The sequence below is a fragment of the Podarcis liolepis genome (genome assembly GCF_965112155.1).
Source record: "Podarcis liolepis genome assembly, chromosome: 5".
NCBI lineage: Eukaryota > Metazoa > Chordata > Lepidosauria > Squamata > Lacertidae > Podarcis > Podarcis liolepis.
Window position 1 is genome coordinate 82,558,062 of NC_139556.1, and position 18,777 is coordinate 82,576,838.

The 18,777-nt window shown below is 43.7% G+C and overlaps 1 protein-coding gene across 3 annotated transcripts in view; it reads left to right on the plus strand.

Moving 5' to 3' along the window:
* The first annotated feature begins 3,238 nt into the window (after positions 1 to 3,238).
* RSRC1 (arginine and serine rich coiled-coil 1) overlaps positions 3,239 to 18,777 on the plus strand; it is a 166,508-nt gene continuing 150,969 nt past the window's right edge. The window contains exons 1-3 of one of the 3 annotated variants that reach the window (XM_083504495.1): positions 3,239 to 3,365; positions 7,456 to 7,646; positions 16,489 to 16,614. In XM_083504495.1, the coding sequence (XP_083360621.1) occupies positions 7,465 to 7,646; positions 16,489 to 16,614 (308 nt within the window). In that variant the 5' untranslated portion in view covers positions 3,239 to 3,365; positions 7,456 to 7,464. Of the gene's footprint in view, positions 3,594 to 7,455; positions 7,647 to 16,488; positions 16,615 to 18,777 lie in introns of all 3 variants that reach the window. The other 2 variants (XM_083504493.1, XM_083504494.1) reach the window with 2 other exon arrangements.

Consider the following 18,777-nt stretch of genomic DNA (forward strand, 5'->3'; position numbering starts at 1 on the left):
CAAGGCTGTGCGATGTATATATATACACACATATTGGTCTCCTTCCCATTCCTGCCTGCGCGATGGTACTAAGTTAGGTCTCTGGCTAATTCCTGGGACGCTGGGAGCGCTCAAGGCGCCGGGGGCTCCCCATTTCAGGGAATTTTGCCGGTAAAAATTCCCTAGACCTTTTCTGCTTTATTGGGGGTTTTGGTGCGGTGGATTCAGCCATCCTTTTGGAAATGCGAAGGGAGGCTGACAGCTCCGGGAAGATACGAAGCAGTCAGATCAGTTTAGCCTGGAGATGCGCTCGGGTTATATGGAGAGAGGGGAAACCTTTCCTGTAAAATGCCGAGAGATTAAAGCTTCTGTTGTGATTTTGCCGTGAATTAGATTGCTGTTGCTGCATTTTGCTTTAGGTTCCTATTCTTCATGTCGTTTTGGGGTGTGTTTTTTTGGGTAATTTCCTCTCTGGGGTGGATTATCAATGCTCTTCAAAAAACAACAACAACTAAAATACATGGATTCGTATATGATCTGAGATACATAAATGATTTGGGAAAATCTGGCCAGTCTCTACTTCAGGACCTGGGAAACTCTTAGGTTGCAATCCGATGCACATTCGCTTGGGAGTTAAGTTCCATTGAACTCAGGGGCGCTTGTGTGATCTCAGTAAAAGGACAGGATTGCAGAACAGGTTTGAGAAGTTGGTATCCGAATTAACAGAACTGACTTGAAAGCTTGAGCTCACACTTTAGACTTTTTTTTTGGGGGGGGCGTATAGTGGGCCTTCCTTCTTAGTAAATAGTTTGACAGTCGCGCTGCAGCGTGCACTTGTCCAAATGTAGTTTGAAAACAACCGCCTCTTTCCATTTTCTCACCTGGAAAATGGGAGCGTCTTTTTAAACTCGACGTTGGAATATGTATTGCTAGTTTGTTCTCTCCTTTCTTTAATCTCACTATGTCCAGATATTTGAATTTAACGCTTTCTGGGGGGGGGGGCACATACTTTACAGCTTGGGCAGAGTGGCTCTGGAAACTATTCCAAGTCCGGATTATGAGTTAATTAAAAATAAAATAAAACTGAATCCCTTTTCCAATATGTTACGGAAAAGGGTGCTTCTGAAAAGGTGCTTAAAATATGTGATTTCTTTTGCATGTAGTTCAGGCAAACGGTGAACTTTTAAATAATTTCTAGGAAAATTACGTGAACCTCTTCTTAACTCTCTGTTTTGTGGTTGTTGCTATTAAGCCTGTTAGGATACAGACTGGGTGCTCCGACATGCGAAAATGCTCGACTTGCAGGGAAGCCACGGAAATGTGTACTGTTATGTTCTATCGCCTAGGAGGGAATTGTTTATGGCCGAAAAGCTAAAAGAAGCACACACAATTATTCTAATGGAAAAAGAATTGGAAAATGAAAAAAATGGCTAACAACATTCAAGTGAATAATACATCACTTCAAAACAATCCCCACTCTTTTCAATGAAATTTCCACAGCATCCTCCCGATACTGGAGGCATCGAGTGCTAAACTTTCAGAGACCAATCTTTTTCAGATAATTAATTGGCTGGGCCTCCCTTTTTAAATAGCAAAATTCAGTTTTGTGCAAATTTTTAACATCCCCACGCGGATTCCACTTTTCAATACCGTCGATACACACAAAAAACAGACATTTTAAAAATAATAATATACAAAAAGGACAAGACACAAGTAAAGTGGATGTTTCCTGTGGAATTTGATTATAGGATAGAGAAGCATGATTAGGCATCACACTGTGGAATCCAGAAACGTGTAAATTAGATATATACTCACGGTATTTTTCATTCCTATGCGTGAATACTATACTTTCCACTGGAAAGCATGATCTCTGGAAAGTCTGCATAGAATAGCCTATATATGCCAGAATTATCAGAGCTAGATATCTGATTTAGGGCGCAAGGAATCCTATACACACTTACCTGGCAGTAAGTTCCATTAAACTCAATAGCCCTTACTTCTGAGGAGACATGTATAGGATTGCACCGTAAGTTTGGTATAACTAAGCAAGTTAAGCGTCTCAACAACACACCAGCTGGACTGCTGAATTGTTAACACCAGCAAATCTGCGTGAAATAAACTCAGGAGGTGTAAGAAATTCCGGACACAACATTTACTTTTGCCGAAAGCAGTGGGTTTGCTCTGATATAATCCAAACCACCACTTGGAACCGCGAGCATGAAGTGTAGAAGCAAGTACATTTAGCGCAGCTGAACTCTGGGAAAAAAGGATTTGTTGCTTTGAATCAAAGTTTAAGCCCGGATGCCTGAAATTTAAGCATATGCGTGAATGCATAAAGTTTCCTTGTGAGATTATGCTCTGATCTCCCATCTAAAAAAAAATCCAAAACTCCTTTGCCCCATTGAGCACAGCATTTCAGCTCCCTGTGAATAAACGTAGCGCTGCCGCACCGGGCAGTTTGAAGACCGGGGCCTATTCTTCTTGACCCACCACCCAGAAGCCACCCAGAGCAATGCAAACAGCGGCTACTTTTACCCCTGTCAGACAAAAGCGTCTCGTCTTTACAGCAAAGAAAGGAAATGGTTTTCTCAGAGAGTCGAGGGAAAAAAATATATATGTCAGTGTAGCATGAATTCCAGGAAAGAGCGAGCTTCTTTAATTACTCTTAGCTTAAATGAAAAACGATAAATTTTATTCTTACATGCTCCTCCAACGGGGCGTCTAAACTCCCCTCCTCCCGCAACCATCACAACCCTTAAATAGTCTCAACTGGGAAACTAATTTGCACCTAACCTTAGAAAGCCCATCATTTCCAAGGAAGGAAAATTGCAGGGTGGTGTGTTTTTTTAAAAAAAGCAATTTGCAGATAAATCACTGCAGTTTTAATCACAGCGCACCTTATACAGACAGAATTCTGTGATTTATTCCGGGTCCTTCCCCCCCCCCCCACGCCGCTTTCTTTCCTGGGGAGGAGGCGGGTGTGGGGTGGAGGGAGAAGGTAAGGAATAAACAAAGGGCACGAATGACAACTCGCACCCGCATCATCGTCATTATTTATTTATTTTTTAAAAAGGGGAAAAATATCCCTACGAGGACCGATTAATTAGATTTGTTTATGTGGTCAGCAATGTTGCTTAAAGAAGGAAAAGCAAAGAAAGAGGAAGAAGAACGCCGAATAGCGAGCTAGCTAGTCTACTAGACGCGGGGGATGGAGAGGAAGAGGGAAAAAGTGGCTTTTCTAATCGATGCACTCGGCGCTCTTCGGCTGGGCTGCGTGAATAGATGAGCTCCGGGGATCGTCTAGTCAGGCCTGAGCGGCGGAAGGAGGCGCCGAAGCTGAAACTACGGAAGCTCAGCGGCCTTCGGCGGGCGCGCCGGCTTCGGAGGTAAATGGGCTCGCGCCGGTGGCTCCGGTTGCTATGGTTGCGTCGGCCCCGTTGGGCCTTAGGCCTCGGGGACCGAAGCGAAAACAATGTCCAAGTGGGGGGTGGGTGTCGGAGCGGGTCTGGCCGGAGGGAACCGCTGCGGCCTAGTTCGCAGGCGCCTGCGTGACGAGCCTCGCCGGCCTTGCCGTCTCTGTCGCGGGAAGCGGCGCGAGCTTTGCTTAGGCCTCGGTGCGTGGGTGTTTGGCGTAGGAGGAGCGCCAAGCTCCCCGTCCCCTGCTGGCTTTAGCGAGGGGAGGTCTCGCTCTCGTCAGTTTGGCGTTGCCTCCAACTGTGCTCCTGCGGGCTTTGGCTCTCGCATTTCCTCCGGCCTATCGGAATTAGAAGTATGGGGGGGGGGACGGGGACGGGGACGGGACTGCCTCTCTCCGAAAACGCCTATCCCGAACGGGTTTTAAGTCTAAGACCCTGGGCCAGGCTTCCTCAAACTCGGCCCTCCAGATGTTTTTGGCCTACAATAATAATAATATAATAATTTATTATTTATATCCCGCCCATCTGGCTGGGTTTCCCCAGCCACTCTGGGCGGCTTCCAAGCGAATATTAAAAACAATACAGCGTCAGACATTAAAAACTTCCCTAAACAGTTGTCATTTAAAAGTAAAATAGTTGTTTATTGCCTTGACATCTGCTGGGAGGGTGTTCCACAGGGCAGGAGCCACTACCGAGAAGGCCCTCTGTCTGGTTCCCTGTAACCTCACTTCTCGCAGCAAGGGAACTGCCAGAAGGCCCTTGGCGCTGGATCTCAGTTTCCGGGCTGGATGATGGGGGTGGAGACGCTACTTCAGGTATACAGGACCGAGGCTGTTTAGGCCTTTAAAGGTCAGCACCAACACTTTGAATTGTGCTCGGAAATGTACTGGGACCAGTGTTATATGGTCTCGGTGGCCACTCCCAGTCACTAGTCTAGCTGCCGCATTCTGGATTAATTGCAGTTTCCGAGACACCTTCAAAGGTAGCCCCACGTAGAGCGCATTGCAGTAGTCTAACTAGAGCATGTACCATTCTGGCAAGACAGTCTGCAGGCAGTTAGTGTCTCAGCCTGCATACCAGATGGAGCTGGTAAACAGCTGCCCTGGACACAGAATTAACCTGCGCCTCCATGGACAGCTGTGAGTCCAAAATGACTCCCAGGTCACGCACTTGGTCCTTCAGGGGCACAGTTACCCCATTCAGGATCAGAGAATCCTCCACGCCAGCCCGCCCCATGTCCCCCAAGAACAGTACTTCTGTCTTGTCAGGATTCAGCCTCAATCACTCCCTTGATCCCTAGCTAGCAGGACCAGTGGTCAGGAATGATGGGAATTGTAGTCTCAAAACATCTGGAGGTCTGAGTTTGAGGACGCCTGCCCTGGGCAGACGTCTTAGGGCCCTGGCAATCTATGTGCCAAAGGCCCCCCCCGAACCCTGAAGTGGGTGCCTCCGTGTCTCACCCAGCACTCTGTCATGTTGAAAGACAGCAACAGAAGAAGAATGCAGCTGGATCAGAAAAAAGCCCATCTAGCCCAGCATCCTGTTCTTGGAGTAGACAGCCAAGTTGCCTGTGCGAAGCCTGCAAGCAGGGTCCACCCTCTGCACTTGTAATTCCCAAGTGCACAACTCAGACATACTGCCTCCCTGAGTAGGATCCAGGAGCCTACTGTAGCTATTTATAGACTCATCCTCCATGCATGAAAGTCTGTGCTCTTTCTAAGCCCTCCCAAGATGGTGGTCTCACTACAACTTTAGGGAACGACTTCCCTATGACGTGGGCGTTGCGTGAAAGAAGTAGCTCTTCTTTGTTTGGTCCGTTCTGACATTCAGCTCCAGTGGATGGTCTCAACCAGAGGGAGACGTGAGAGAAGGGCTCCCTCTCCACTTTCACCACACCACACATGGTGTTCTTTACACTTGTGTCATGTCTCGCACCCCTCCACAAGCCTTGTTGCACTAGTATCCTGCGTTGCAAATCAATTTATTGGAAGAGTATTACTTGGTTTGGTGGGGGGGAGGGGGAGTGAAAGATGCTGCAGCTTCACCTCCCAACTGCATGTGACCTGCTGTTGTCAGATGCCACTTCTATTTTGTTTTGTCCCTAATTTGGCAGTATATTTGAGGAAAAATTAACCGTGATCCTCCAGTTGCTGACCCCTACTGTAGGATGTTCTGTTTCCAGCAGGAAACGTCAGTTGATGGGTTTTCTGTACTCTTCAGCTTGTAGTATTAAGGCGATGGTGTCCAACATTTTGCCAAGTGTATTTGAAATCTAATATAGGAGACAGCATCAATAAATATGTAGTCCCTCCTCCACCTAATGAACCATGGATTAGGCAGGATCATAGCGTGGGAGTAGCAGGCAACTATGAAGACCTGACTCTTATGTCTTAAGCAAGCTTGTGGTCTGCTCCTCTTAGATGGTGTAGTTTTATTCATGATTATTTGGAAGAGATTCTGGTTGAGGTCAATGGGGTTTCATTTAGATCACATATAAGCCCTGTTTTAAAAGAGCTGCACTGATTGTCAGTCTGTCCCCACAGAGGTGCACCCAGCAGCTTCAGTATGTAGTTTTCACTGAATGCTGAAGACGTACCTCTTTGGCCTTTGACATGTGATAGGTATTTTTTTTTTTGTGGGACGCGGGTGGCGCTGTGGGTAAAACCTCAGCGCCTAGGACTTGCCGATCGCATGGTCGGCGGTTCAAATCCCCGCAGCGGGGTGCGCTCCCGTCGTTCGGTCCCAACGCCTGCCAACCTAGCAGTTTGAAAGCACCCCCGGGTGCAAGTAGATAAATAGGGACCGCTTACCAGCGGGAATGTAAACGGCGTTCCGTGTGCTGTGCTGTGCTGGCTCGCCAGATGCAGCTTGTCACGCTGGCCACGTGACCCGGAAGTGTCTGCGGACAGCGCTGGCTCCCGGCCTATAGAGTAAGATGAGCGCACAACCCTAGACCCACCTTTTTGTGATTGTATTCTTTTATAAGTTTTTTAATTGTTCCTAATGTTACATTCTAAGTTGTTATAACCTGCCATTGGACTTAAGGCTGAAGGGTAGGTTATTGTTATTATTAGTGAAGTTTATGATAGTAATAATAATAATTTACGTCCAGGTAAATGTACATAGGTTCACAAGTTGAATAAAGCTAGCTCCTTCTGCCTGTGCTATTTGTGACATGTATCTTCTAAATTGGCGATTCTTGTTTTAGTATTGTATACTGTATTAGTTTCTCTTCTTCCAAACACTTTCCTTCACTCCAGAAGGTTAGACCCTCAGAAAAATGTCCTCTTTAGTCCTCCTTGTTCCATTCTTCAATTTTTACTGAGTGTAAGGCCAAGTTTCTTGCCTTGCTTATTTTCATGATAATGTCACTAAACCTTAATGGAGGTAATAGCTTTAAGCTGGAATCATATGCATAAGTACCTGGGAATAAGTGCTTGAACATACTAGGACTTCCAAGACAACATCCATTTGTTAGGGTGAAACCTTTCCCCCATCTTCCCCAAGGAAAAAATGAAATTTGCTTCATATACTTGGGGGTTCCCAGTTCTCAGTCCTAAGGACAGTTACTTGGAAGCAAGCTCTCTTAATTTCAGTGATAAAAGTAAATATGATCAGGATTGTTGTTTGTAGCTTTGGAAAAGGTGTTACAAGAGAGCAGGCCCAAGTAAATAGCAACTACCTAGCAGTGGTACAGTCATACCTCGGGTTAAGGTTGCTTCAGGTTGAGCGTTTTCGGGTTGCGCTCCGCGGCAACCTGGAAGTAACGGAACGTATTACTTCCGGGTTTCACCGCTCATGCATGCGCAGACGCTCTAAATGACGTCATGCGCAGAAGCGGCAAATCCAGGGTTGAGTTCTCTTCAGGATGCAAACAGGGCTCCGGAACGGATCCTGTTCGCATCCAGAGGTACCACTGTATTAAATAATGTTAAGTTAGGATTTGGGTCTAAACTGAATACTGGTGTATGGAGATTGGTAAGGGTACAGCAGGCTTTCTATGATAATGTTTAAGATTTCATCTGAAGTTTACAGTTATTTTGTCTTTTTTTAAAAATAGCTTGTTAAAATGGGTCGCCGCTCATCAGACACCGAGGAAGAGAGTAGAAGCAAAAGAAAAAAGAAACACCGTAGGAGGTCATCTTCAAGCAGTTCTTCTGATAGCAGAACTTACAGCCGTAAAAAATCAGGAAGGAAGTCAAGGTCACGGTCTCGAGATCTCCAGTTTCGTTCACATTCATATGAAAAGAGGTACATGAATTAATTTGTATTGGGCTTTGAAAGTGTTTGCAGAAAAGGCTGCTTAAAATATTTAGCAGGCATAATTCACAGCTTGATCCAACATTCTGCTGTAGATAATGGCATATACAGGCAATGACCAATTTAGGTAAAGGTAAAGGGACCCCTGACCATTAGGCCCAGTCGTGACCGACTCTGGGGTTGCGGCTCTCATCTCGCTTTATTGGCCGAGGGAGCCGGCGTACAGCTTCCGGGTCATGTGGCCAGCATGACTATGCCGCTTCTGGCGAACCAGAGCAGCGCAGGGAAACGCCGTTTACCTTCCCGCCTGTTTATCTACTTGCACTTGACGTGCTTTCGAACTGCTAGGTTGTCAGGATTGACCAATTTATGTGTGTCCAATTGACGTGCGGCCATGCATGCATGTATAGCGACAAGCCACAAGTGGCTTGAAAAGGGGGTGGAATGGGGTGGGTGGGGAGAGCTTATGTGTGCTCCGCTGATGCACGGGGTGGAGTGAGGGTCAGGAATGTAACCCCATGCCAATCGGTCGTTGCCTGTAGGTTGTGGCATAAAGATCCAGCAAAGGCACATAGAAACAAAATACCCCCCTTTCTCTGGTGTTCATCCAGGGCTACTGCATGAGTGCTCTGCTCCAACTGGCAATACCTTTTGGATTGAGGCACTAGTGGAGAGGAAGGTAGAGCTGCTGGTTATTTCTTGCACATCATCCAGTGTGCACTGAAGTCATTTTGGATTATTGCATGGGTACAGTGCTGCATTCCATATATTGGGGGGCATCATTAACAATCAACCAGATTTTCAATGCAAAGTGGGTAATGCAGGTTGGCTCTGCCTCATTTGGCTTGCATAGGATGCTGCTTCAGCTGTGTCCAAACAAACTGGATTACAGGCTTATGGGGTTGAATCTGGATGCGCCACTGGGTTATGTGGAAGGAGAGGATCAGTAATTAAGTCCCCTTATTGCTCTCTGGTTAGTATAAATTTGTGGACATATAAACATCATCTACCTGCTTTTTATGTAGGGTGGTTCCTTTCCTTATCTGTGTAATAGTAATCACTTTGTAAGTTTGTATTTGGTATTGAGGAACTACCATATTACTGGTAAAAAATAAAACTTCTACATTACTGCAATTTCAGTAAAAATATAGTGGTAATGAAAGAAAGCTTACTTCTTGCTGAAAGTAATATCATTAACAGCCATTCTTATGGCTTTTGATGTTTCTTTTTATATTTTAGTTGAAAAGAAACAAATATTTACAAGAAAGTTTCTCAGTCCAAAATTATAAAATTATTATGTGTTTTCCAGTAGACAATAGTCTCTATTTCTCAGAAAATAGAATTGATGGACCTATTCTATTTTCCTTTGCACATAATCTGTCCATTCAACTTGGCAGTTTCAAGAATGTTGATAAAGCGTTCCTTCCTAGATGAACAGAAACTTGTTCCAATATCTAGCAATTTTGGGGTGTGTGTGGCATTTTTAACAAATCCAAAATCAGTAGATGGAATGAAAGAGAAGCTTGGGATCTAATTTTACCAGAATACCACTAACATGTTAGAAAATTTCTAACACCTGGATTATAAGAACATAAGAAGAATCTTGTTGGATTTGTCAAAGGCCTAGTTCAGTATTCTGTTTTCAGCCATGGCTAACTGGATGCCCATGGCATGTTCAGTACAAGGTCATGGATGCGGTAACCCTATTTTGCTGTGGTCCAAGAAATTATATTTGGAGACATGCTGTTTCTGATCAAGGAGGCAACATATAGACAGACACCTACAGGTGAAACTCGGAAAATTAGAATATCGTGGAAAAGTTCATTTATTTCAGTAATTCAACTTAAAAGGTGAAACTAATATATGAGATAGACTCATGACATGCAAAGCGAGATATGTCAAGCCTTTATTTGTTATAATTTTGATGATCAGCTAATGAAAACCCCAAATTAACAGTCTCAGAAAATTAGAATATTAAATGAAATCAGCAAAACAAGGACTGCAAATAGAGCAATATTGGACCTCTGAGAAGTAGAAGCATGCATATGTACTCAGTACTTGGTCTGGGCCCCTTTTGCATCAGTTACTGCCTCAGTGCGGTGTGGCATGGATGCTATCAGCCTGTGGCTTTCTGAGGTTTTATGGAAGACCAGGAAGCTTCAATAGCAACCTTCAGCTCTTCTGCATTGCTCGTTCTCATGTCTCTCATCTGTCTCTTGGCAATGCCCCATAGATATTCTATGGGGTTCAGGTCAGGCGAGTTTGCTGGCCAATCAAGCACAGTAATCCCATGGGCATTGAACCAGGTTTTGGTATTTTGGCAGTGTGGGCAGGTGCCAAAGTCCTGCTGGAAAATGAAGTCAGCATGCCCATAAAGCTCGTCTACGGAAAGAAGCCTGAAGTGCTCCAAAATCTCCTGGTAGACGGCTTTGTTGACCCTGGACTTAATGAAGCACAGTGGACCAATACCAGCTGATTTAAAATTATTTTTTTAACAGCATAATTTTATTAATCCAGATTTCCAAGATAGCCTACAAAAGAGAACCATAAAACAGATCAAAAACATCAAAACAAAAGCAGTTATTGTAGCAACATTAAATTACAAATCCTGGGCAATCCTTTTTGGGGGAAACGTTCTAAAACATGGCTCTCCGGGCAACCCAGTCAAGTGGCGGCATTTAAATAATAGTAATTATTATTAAGAAAGCCTACAGATCAGCAGGGATATTTAGAGAAGGACCTCTGGTGCCAGACTTAACAAACAGGTAGGTTCCTTTTTGAAAAAAGAAAAGAAATGAAAGCCTTTCCGTAATTTGTATTGACTGTTAGACCCACAAATAGCTCTGAGATGAGTGTGAGGATCAGACTACAGTGGTACCTCGGGTTAAGTACTTAATTCGTTCCAGAGATCCGTTCTTAACTTGAAACTGTTCTTAACCTGAAGCACCACTTTAGCTCATGGGGCCTCTCGCTGCCGCTGCGCCGCTGGAGCACAATTTCTGTTTCTATCCTGAAGCAAAGTTCTTAACCCGAGGTACTATTTCTGGGTTAGTGGAGTCTGTAACCTGAAGCGTATGTAACCTGAAGCGTTCGTAACCCGAGGTACCACTGTACTGGCCATTGATGTCTTCCATGAGCTGGCTAAAGCAGTTTTGTTCTCCTATGCTACCCTTAACTCAGCCTGGTGCCTGAGGGTTTGGAGTGCATCGTTATTGGATGACAGTGGCTCCTTTTCACTATTTCGTCTAGTACGTGAGAAAGCTTCTGTGGTTCTGACTGGTTGCCCAGAGGTGGTCATGGGCTGAATGAGGGCTGACAAACTGTGGCACAATGTAGACAAGACAGACATGCTCCTGGTCAGGAGGAAGACAGAATCTGGAGTAGGGATTAAATGAGTTTTGGATGTGGGTGTAGTCCCATTGAAAAATCACATTTGCAGTTGAATATTCCTGGATACAGCTTTACATCCGACTTGTTACATTGTGATTGGGCAATGTGCTATGCATGGGTCCACCCTGTGAAGTGTCTTTGGGAAGCTAGCTGCAGTGGGTCCAGAAAGGAGCAGCAAGGATGTGGACACACATCCATGGGACTATGATGCAACATCTGTGCTCACTGCCAGTTTACGGTACTTCAGGGCTTAGGCCCAGGATACCTGAGGAATTGCCTCCTTCCATGTCATTCTGTCCACTTCCTAAAATTAAGGAGAGGCCTTTTTCTGTGTTTCACGTAGGGTTGTGACGTAGGGTTGAGACCTTTGAGTATTGGGTGGTATAAAAATTAAATAAATAATAAATAATAATAGTTGCTGAGAATGAGAGACGGTTTCTTTAGTGGCTCCACCAGTATTACCTTTGTTCATGAAGCATGGCCAGCCTCCTCTCTGATTGTTTTTCATCAGCTGGTAAAGAAATACATTTTTATTCTGACAAGCTTTTGCCTGCTAAGTAAGAACTCATAGAATGGATTCATAGAATCATAGAATTGGAAGGGACCACAAGGGTCATCAATGCTTTTACCCAACATAAGTCTAGAACCCAGGATCCTGAGATTAAAAGTCTTATGCTCTACCTACTGAGCTATTTCACAGGTCATTTATACCTGTGATTCTGCCATTGTAGCTTATAAATGAATATTTAATGTATTTCATGTCTTTTTATTGCTATATCATTGTTATTTTAATATAGTTTTCTTTTATTGTGACTTTAAATTGTTGTAAGCTACACATGGGCACTAGATGGGTGATATTTTTAAAAATATAATTTAGAGATTCTCTCCCATGTAAAATATTATAGGTTTTCCCAACACAGTCTATTGCCTCCCAGTTTTCAGACAGTACCTTTTTCACCTATGTTGGCAAAGTAAATCAAGGAGAAATGACCAGACTAGGATATCAGACATTATTTTATAGAAGATAAAATTGCCTGCTCAGAATTTTAGATGACAACATAATGTTGTAACTTTAGCTGGATCTTACGGTAGAATAAAATTCAATAAATCTGGTTAATTTCTTTATAGTTAATCAAAGGTGATAGTTAAATATTTTCTTCAGAAAGTTCTGATAGGTAGAATGCCTTCACATTTGTTTTTCCTGGTCCTGTTTTTAATATTGACATGTATCCCCTAAAGGGACATAGTGGGATAATATCAACTGCAATGCCAACATTATGCAGATGACACGCAGCTTTATGAATATCTCTCTTACACTGCAGATATGACTATCTGACAGATAACACCAAGCTTGAAGAAACCCTGGAGGCTGGATGAGAACCAGCTGGCTTATTTGAATCCAGAAAGATCTAAGTATTTGCTTTGAGGATTTGGCTAGCACCTCTGTCTTGACCTCAGTGTAGGATACACCCCTGGCTGTTAAGATAATATAAAATCTCAAGGTTATGCTGGATTCTGCTTGATCTTTGAAGAATTAAATTATGGTGATTGATAAGAGCAACTGTTCCCTTTTCATTTAGTAAATAAATTCCAGCTTTTCACAGATGAAGATAAATATGTCTTTAAATAGAGTAACATTGAGAACATTTTAGAACACCCTGCCATAAGACATATCGTTTGCAAAGTATGTCTTGCAGATTCTAACTCCAGCTTCCATGTTGATTAACCAAGCTTCCAGTCAGATGATGTACAATTAGCTTATTGCTTGAATATCATTCTTTTAAATAACGAAATTGGGTGATTGAGCTTCTGCCAGTTTGGAAGCAAAACAGGGCCACCCCAGATAAGATAGTGGTTACTTCCAGGTCGCTGCAGCGTGCAACCCAAAAATACTTGTCCCGAAGCGTGCAACCCGAAGCTGCTTTAACCTGAGGTATGACTGTATAGCTCTCCCAGGGGGCCAGAACCACTGGAACAAAATGTTTTGCCAGCTACCTTAAGACTTCAGGGGACCCTGGTCCTTGATATTTTACCCAGAAGAGTCCACTGAGAGCTGCCTATTGCTCTGCTCTGCTTTGGCTTGTCTGGACTTGAGCTCATTTACTTGGCCTGATTGGAAGAAGTGCTGGTCATTGTAGCAATTTCCAACTTTCTCAGCAGAATAGGGAAGGAGAGGGTTTGTGGGGCGATTTAAACAGGCTAACCTTTGCTGTAACCTCAGGTGTGCTTTTATGCCTTTTTTATGCATTCAAAAGTATTTGGTTAGAGTGCCAGAAGGGTACCTTTAAATAGGGGTAGGGAACATGACCCTTCAGATATTGTTGGGCTACTACTCCCATCAGTCCCAACCAGCATAACCAGTGGTCAGAGATGATGAGAGTTGTAGTCCTACAATACCTGAAGGGCAAAAGTTCCCCAACTCTGGCTTCAATGATAAATTATTTTATTTAATAAAATTTATACATTTATTGATTGTAAAAACAACAACACAAAACTTCAAAATTTTCCTTAATAAGAATTAAAACAATAATTTAAGACTTTCAAAAAGTTAAAATAGCAGTAAAAGCAGATTAAAACTCGCACCAAGTTTCTAAGCATGAGAAGATAGGGCATGTTGTTGTTGATGATGATGATAATAATAATAACAATAATAATAATAATAATAATAATAATAATAATAATAATAATAATAATAATAATAGAATTTATATAAGGCCATATACCCGCAGGTCTTATGGTATGATAATGTAGCTTAAAATGGCAGTTTGCTCTTATGCGTTATTGATTGTGTAGGGATGTGCTGTCCTACATACTATCTTCTGGATCAAACTTCCCATTCTGCTTTTGAGCTGTCCTTGCAGAGCTGTGTATTGAAATAATTTTAAGGGGCAATAAGATGTGCAGTCACTGGGTATTTATATGAAGCTGCATTATGTTCCTGTTGCAAAGCACTGTTCTACAGATACTGGTGCAGTGATTTTTAATGTGGTTTTATTCAGTCTTGGCCATTGTGCATATGTGTTTTGATTTAAAAGACAAGAACAATTGTATTGGCAAGCACTTGTGCATGCCCCAATTGACAGTTCTGCATCGTCCTCCAGTGGGAAGCACCTCTCTATATAGAATAAACCTCCTGGGAGGACAGAGATGCATGCTATGAACTGATGATAACTTAAATTTACTTCCTGTTTCCCAAAGGAAGTACCTCTCTAAGTAGTATAGGTACTAGTGGGGAAAAATACTTTGTGAAATCAACTGAGGCTGGTGTAATGCTGTATAATCTCAATAAATATGCATGGGATGATCTAAAATTTTGGGTTGGGAGGATTTACAAGAGTACATGTTTACTTTTCACTGTTGCGAACCAGCCTTATTGTCTAGTCCAGTGTTTCCCAACCACTGTTCCGCGGCACACTAGTGTGCCGCGAGATGTTGCCTGGTGTGCCGCGGGAAAAATTAAAAAATTCGAAAGATTTTTTTTTTAAGTCAAATTTTCGATTGGGGCGCCGTCACTAGATGACCCCTGGGGTTCCCTCCCTCCCTCCCGCTCTGCGCCTCCCTCCTCCTCCTCCTCCGGGGAGGCCCTTCCTGGCTCTCGGCCAAGGCTTGGCGGCTGCCACTCACTCACTCGCTCGCCCACCCGTCCCTCCATACCTGCACCCGGCCTCTCCCCCTCCGTCCCCGGCGCGGGGGCTGCCGGGATCCGTAGTCCCCTCGCCCTTGGGCTCCGCGCCCGCGCGGGGTGCACGAACTACGTTTCCCAGCGTGGCCTGGTGGGCCGGGCGTTTTGTTTGAAGCGCTCTTCTCCTGGCCATGGAATGAGCGCAGCGGCGGCGGCCGGGCAGGCAGGGGCTCTTCCGCGCAGACCCCGCGCAGCCTGCCTGCGCCCCCGCGGAGATCGGGTGGCAGGATGGAGCCCGGGGATCCCCGCGGAGGCGGAGCGGCGGAGGCGGAGGCTGCCCCCCAGGTAGGGCTGCGTCGGGGGGGTTTTATTTTTGCAATGCTGCATCCGCGCCGGAGGGGACGCATCGGACCGCGGGGAGACCCCTTGGCAGGTGTGCAAGGCAATGCATGCGTGCAGGCGTTGCATGGAGTGCAGTGCAATGCAATGGCAACGCGGCGCCCTGCATGCATGCATGCAACTTCCACCGGTGCTCCAGACTTGGCAGGTGAGGGGGGTCCCCAGTGGGCGGCAGAGAGAGCCGGGAGGGCGAAGGGGAGCCGGGGGGGAGCAGAGCCCGGGGGAAACTTCGGCGTCGTTGCGCCGGGTGTTGGAAGCAGAGGCTGGCGGGGGCCCCTCACCTGCAAAACCTGGTCGCCTCTCATATATTTCGTGCATTGCATTCATCGCCCGCTTTCTCCTCCAAGGAGCTCCCGGGGGGGCGCGTGGTTCTCCCCGTGTTATCCTCGCAACAACAGCCCTGCAAGGTGGGTCAGGCGAGTGGCCCAAGGGAGCACCCAGGGATTGTCCTGGCCAGGTGGGGTGATTTGAACCCTGCTCTCTGCCCGGTCTTCGTCCTCATTTAGCCCCCACATGTGCATGACTGTGCATGACTGAGGTTTTCCCCCCTCGTCTTGGCTATGGTGTGAGTCTGTGCTGTTAATTAATGGGGTTCTGCCTTCGGAGAAGATGAGCCAGCCCTCAAGGAGGTGATTATGTAATTTGCTAGCAATTCATGTCCCTCCCGGCGTGACGCTGCGCGCTGACGTCACAGGGCTGTAATGGTGGTGTGCCTCGAGATTTTTTTCATGAAACAAGTGTGCCTTTGCCCAAAAAAGGTTGGGAAACACTGGTCTAGTCGTCACTTTTTGTTTTGCCAAAACTACATAGATTGAAATTGTATTCAGAAACCTTTATAGTATATCTTTATTTCCTACTTTTATGCCAGAAACTGTGTAATTGCACCCCTCTTTGCTATATATAGAACTATTTCCTAGACTTGCGTTGGAGTAAAATCTTATGAATATTTATTTATGATTTATTTTCTTTAATTTATAGGAGGATATATATCCCAAATTGAATTGAATTAAGCAGTAAGTGAAGAGTATTAAAATTCCATACGACAGTGAGAGCCCATTGTAGCCTATTAAAGCACAGGCAAAGAAAACTATTTTCATCCAGTGCCTAAAACTTAACAAAATATGTACCAAACAAACATATCTGGGGTGGGAGTTGCATATCCGGTATGCTGCCACTGAGAAGGCCTTATTCTCAGCTGTCAGCCATATAGCCTTTGAAGCTGGGGGCATCCGGAGAAGGGCTTAGGAAGATGATCTTAAAGACTGAGCAGGTTTCTATCCATGTATATGTATATATTTTTTTTAGTTTTTGTTTTCACTGTATATATGCAGAAAGGCTAGATCAGTGGCAGTGCAAGTGCAAAATGGGAACTTTATTATGCTCCACTGATGGACTTTCTGGCAATATCTGTTACTGTTTTAGGCACAGGCATCGATCTAGCAGCAGCTCTTCATATGGATCCAAGAGAAAACGGAGCCGGAGCCGTTCAAGAGACCGAGGAAAATTATATCGGTCTCAGAGATCAAGATCAAAGAGCAGAACAAGAAGGTATGACCATTTTGCCCTTGGAGAATAAGATTGACCAGATAATGTATACTTTTCTCTGTATTCTCTTGCCTTGTTGTCTACAGTGATAGTTATATTAACTTTAGAGAGTTATGTAGCGTCAATGCAAAAGGTTGAATTAGCTTGACCTTCCAATCCCGGAGTTTAAACTTAAAGCAGTTCAGTATTACAAGTGACTAATAGGGTGTGTGGTATATACGCTGCCATAGCAGGCCAACACAATAAGAAATACTTGTTTTGCAGGGTACTCACGCTAATGTTACTAGCAGATGTGCTAAACCAACTGCTTAGTAGTACTTTGTGGTTCTCAATTTAAATACAGATATTTGAATTTGTGAGTGTGTGTCAGACAGAACTGTATGGAGCTGCAGTTGTGCTTTCAGCATGAAGGAGGTGACCCACATAAGGTGTTACCGGCAATAAGTCCTCTCTATGTGGACTGGAATGTAGGAAATCAGAATCAGCATTTGAAACGTTATCTGTTAAGGGATCTATAAACGGAATCACAAAAAAATCCAGCTGTTCTGCAGAAATCATAGCTTCTGCCTATAGCTATTATGGGTGCTGATGGTTTAGTATTTTAAGTAAGAAGCATGAGAAATGTGTGTGACTAAATGCATGTAAAAGTGTTTGTAAATAACTGCTTAGAAACTTTGGTAGTTTCATTAGGTGGTATATAAATACCTTAATTTAAAAAACAAACAAACATTTTAAAACTATTTTGGTGATTGTACTAGAAGGTTAGAGCTATATTTCACATGAAGAAAATAGTTTATTTTGTTTTAGCCCAAGAAAGTTGATGGATGCAAATGTGTTATCCCTGATGGAAAGAGCATGTTCAACACACTAAGACTAATTTTTTGTCAGCCTAATATTTTAAAATATTTCCTTGTTGTCAGTAAAATAGCACATTTATTTTCTGAAGGAAATGGAAAATCAAGGAAGAGTACATACAGTCTTGAAGACGGGAGATTTATGCTCTTGTGGGGCAATGGACTGAGAATGAATAAAATAACCTGTGAGCAAGGTTGCAACTGGAGACTTTTTCACTCATACACACAACTTTTTTCCTTAGTGTTATCTACCATGACAGTGGTATGTATGTGGGGCAGATTGGCTAAGAAAGAGCCACATAATTGGCCATACCCATGTAGTTGCAATATAGACACATGCAGCACAGCTGCTGCTATCATAGGGAAGCAACTTCCACATGTGCGAGCAAAAAGGACAAGACTTGGGAAACCATTGTAAGCTAATCTTTGAAATATGTGACTGGATTTTGATGACTCCTCGATTTCTTCGACTGGAAAGCAATAATTCTGCACATGAGGTTGTAAGTGGATTTGTGATGATCTGTGGATCTGTAAATGGTTTGAATCACAAAGCATTCCAGATGTCTGTTCAGATTGAAAAGCGGGATATAAATTGGGTGAATAAGTCAATAAATAAATGAGAGCATTTCAAAATGAATGTTGTGAAGTGATGAATTTCTGCAATTTTTGGGTTGATGTGGAACAGAACCCTATCTGTAGTTGAGGATCTGTACTGGTTTTCTCTGTCACTGCAGACTGGGAAGTGGACTTAAAATATCTTCACTGTGTTGAGAATACTAACGATAGATCATTTCTTGCTATGTTTATTACTTTGTGCCCTTATTACATAGGTCACTGGTAAATTGTCTTCCCATTCTTATATTCTGGCTATATGTGTGGCTAGTTAGTTCCATTGGTAAACAGTACAGCTTAGCTAGTTTGATGTGTTGCCCCTTTAAGGAGATGTACGTTGAGCTCTACACTACATACCGGTAAGTTTTCAGAGTGTCAGTCCATAGATAGAAAGGACTTTTGGAGCTCATTAAGAAATCTTCTCTGAGGGGAGATACAAAATTATTTTATATATAGTATGTTCCATTAATAAGGTTTGTTTATTTTATTTTATTTTTAAATATCTAAAGAGTATTCTCTAAAACTCAGTCCTAGTTTAAAGTTTAACCCAGGCCACTGAAAGACATTTAAAATAAAACTGAAAGTTTTATTTTCTTCTGAAAGTGTTCTTCTGAAAGTGACTCAAGTTTGGGCTTTGGTGGGTCTGTGAGAAAAGGGAGTCTCAGAACTACTGAAAACAGAAGAATATCAAGGCTTTATA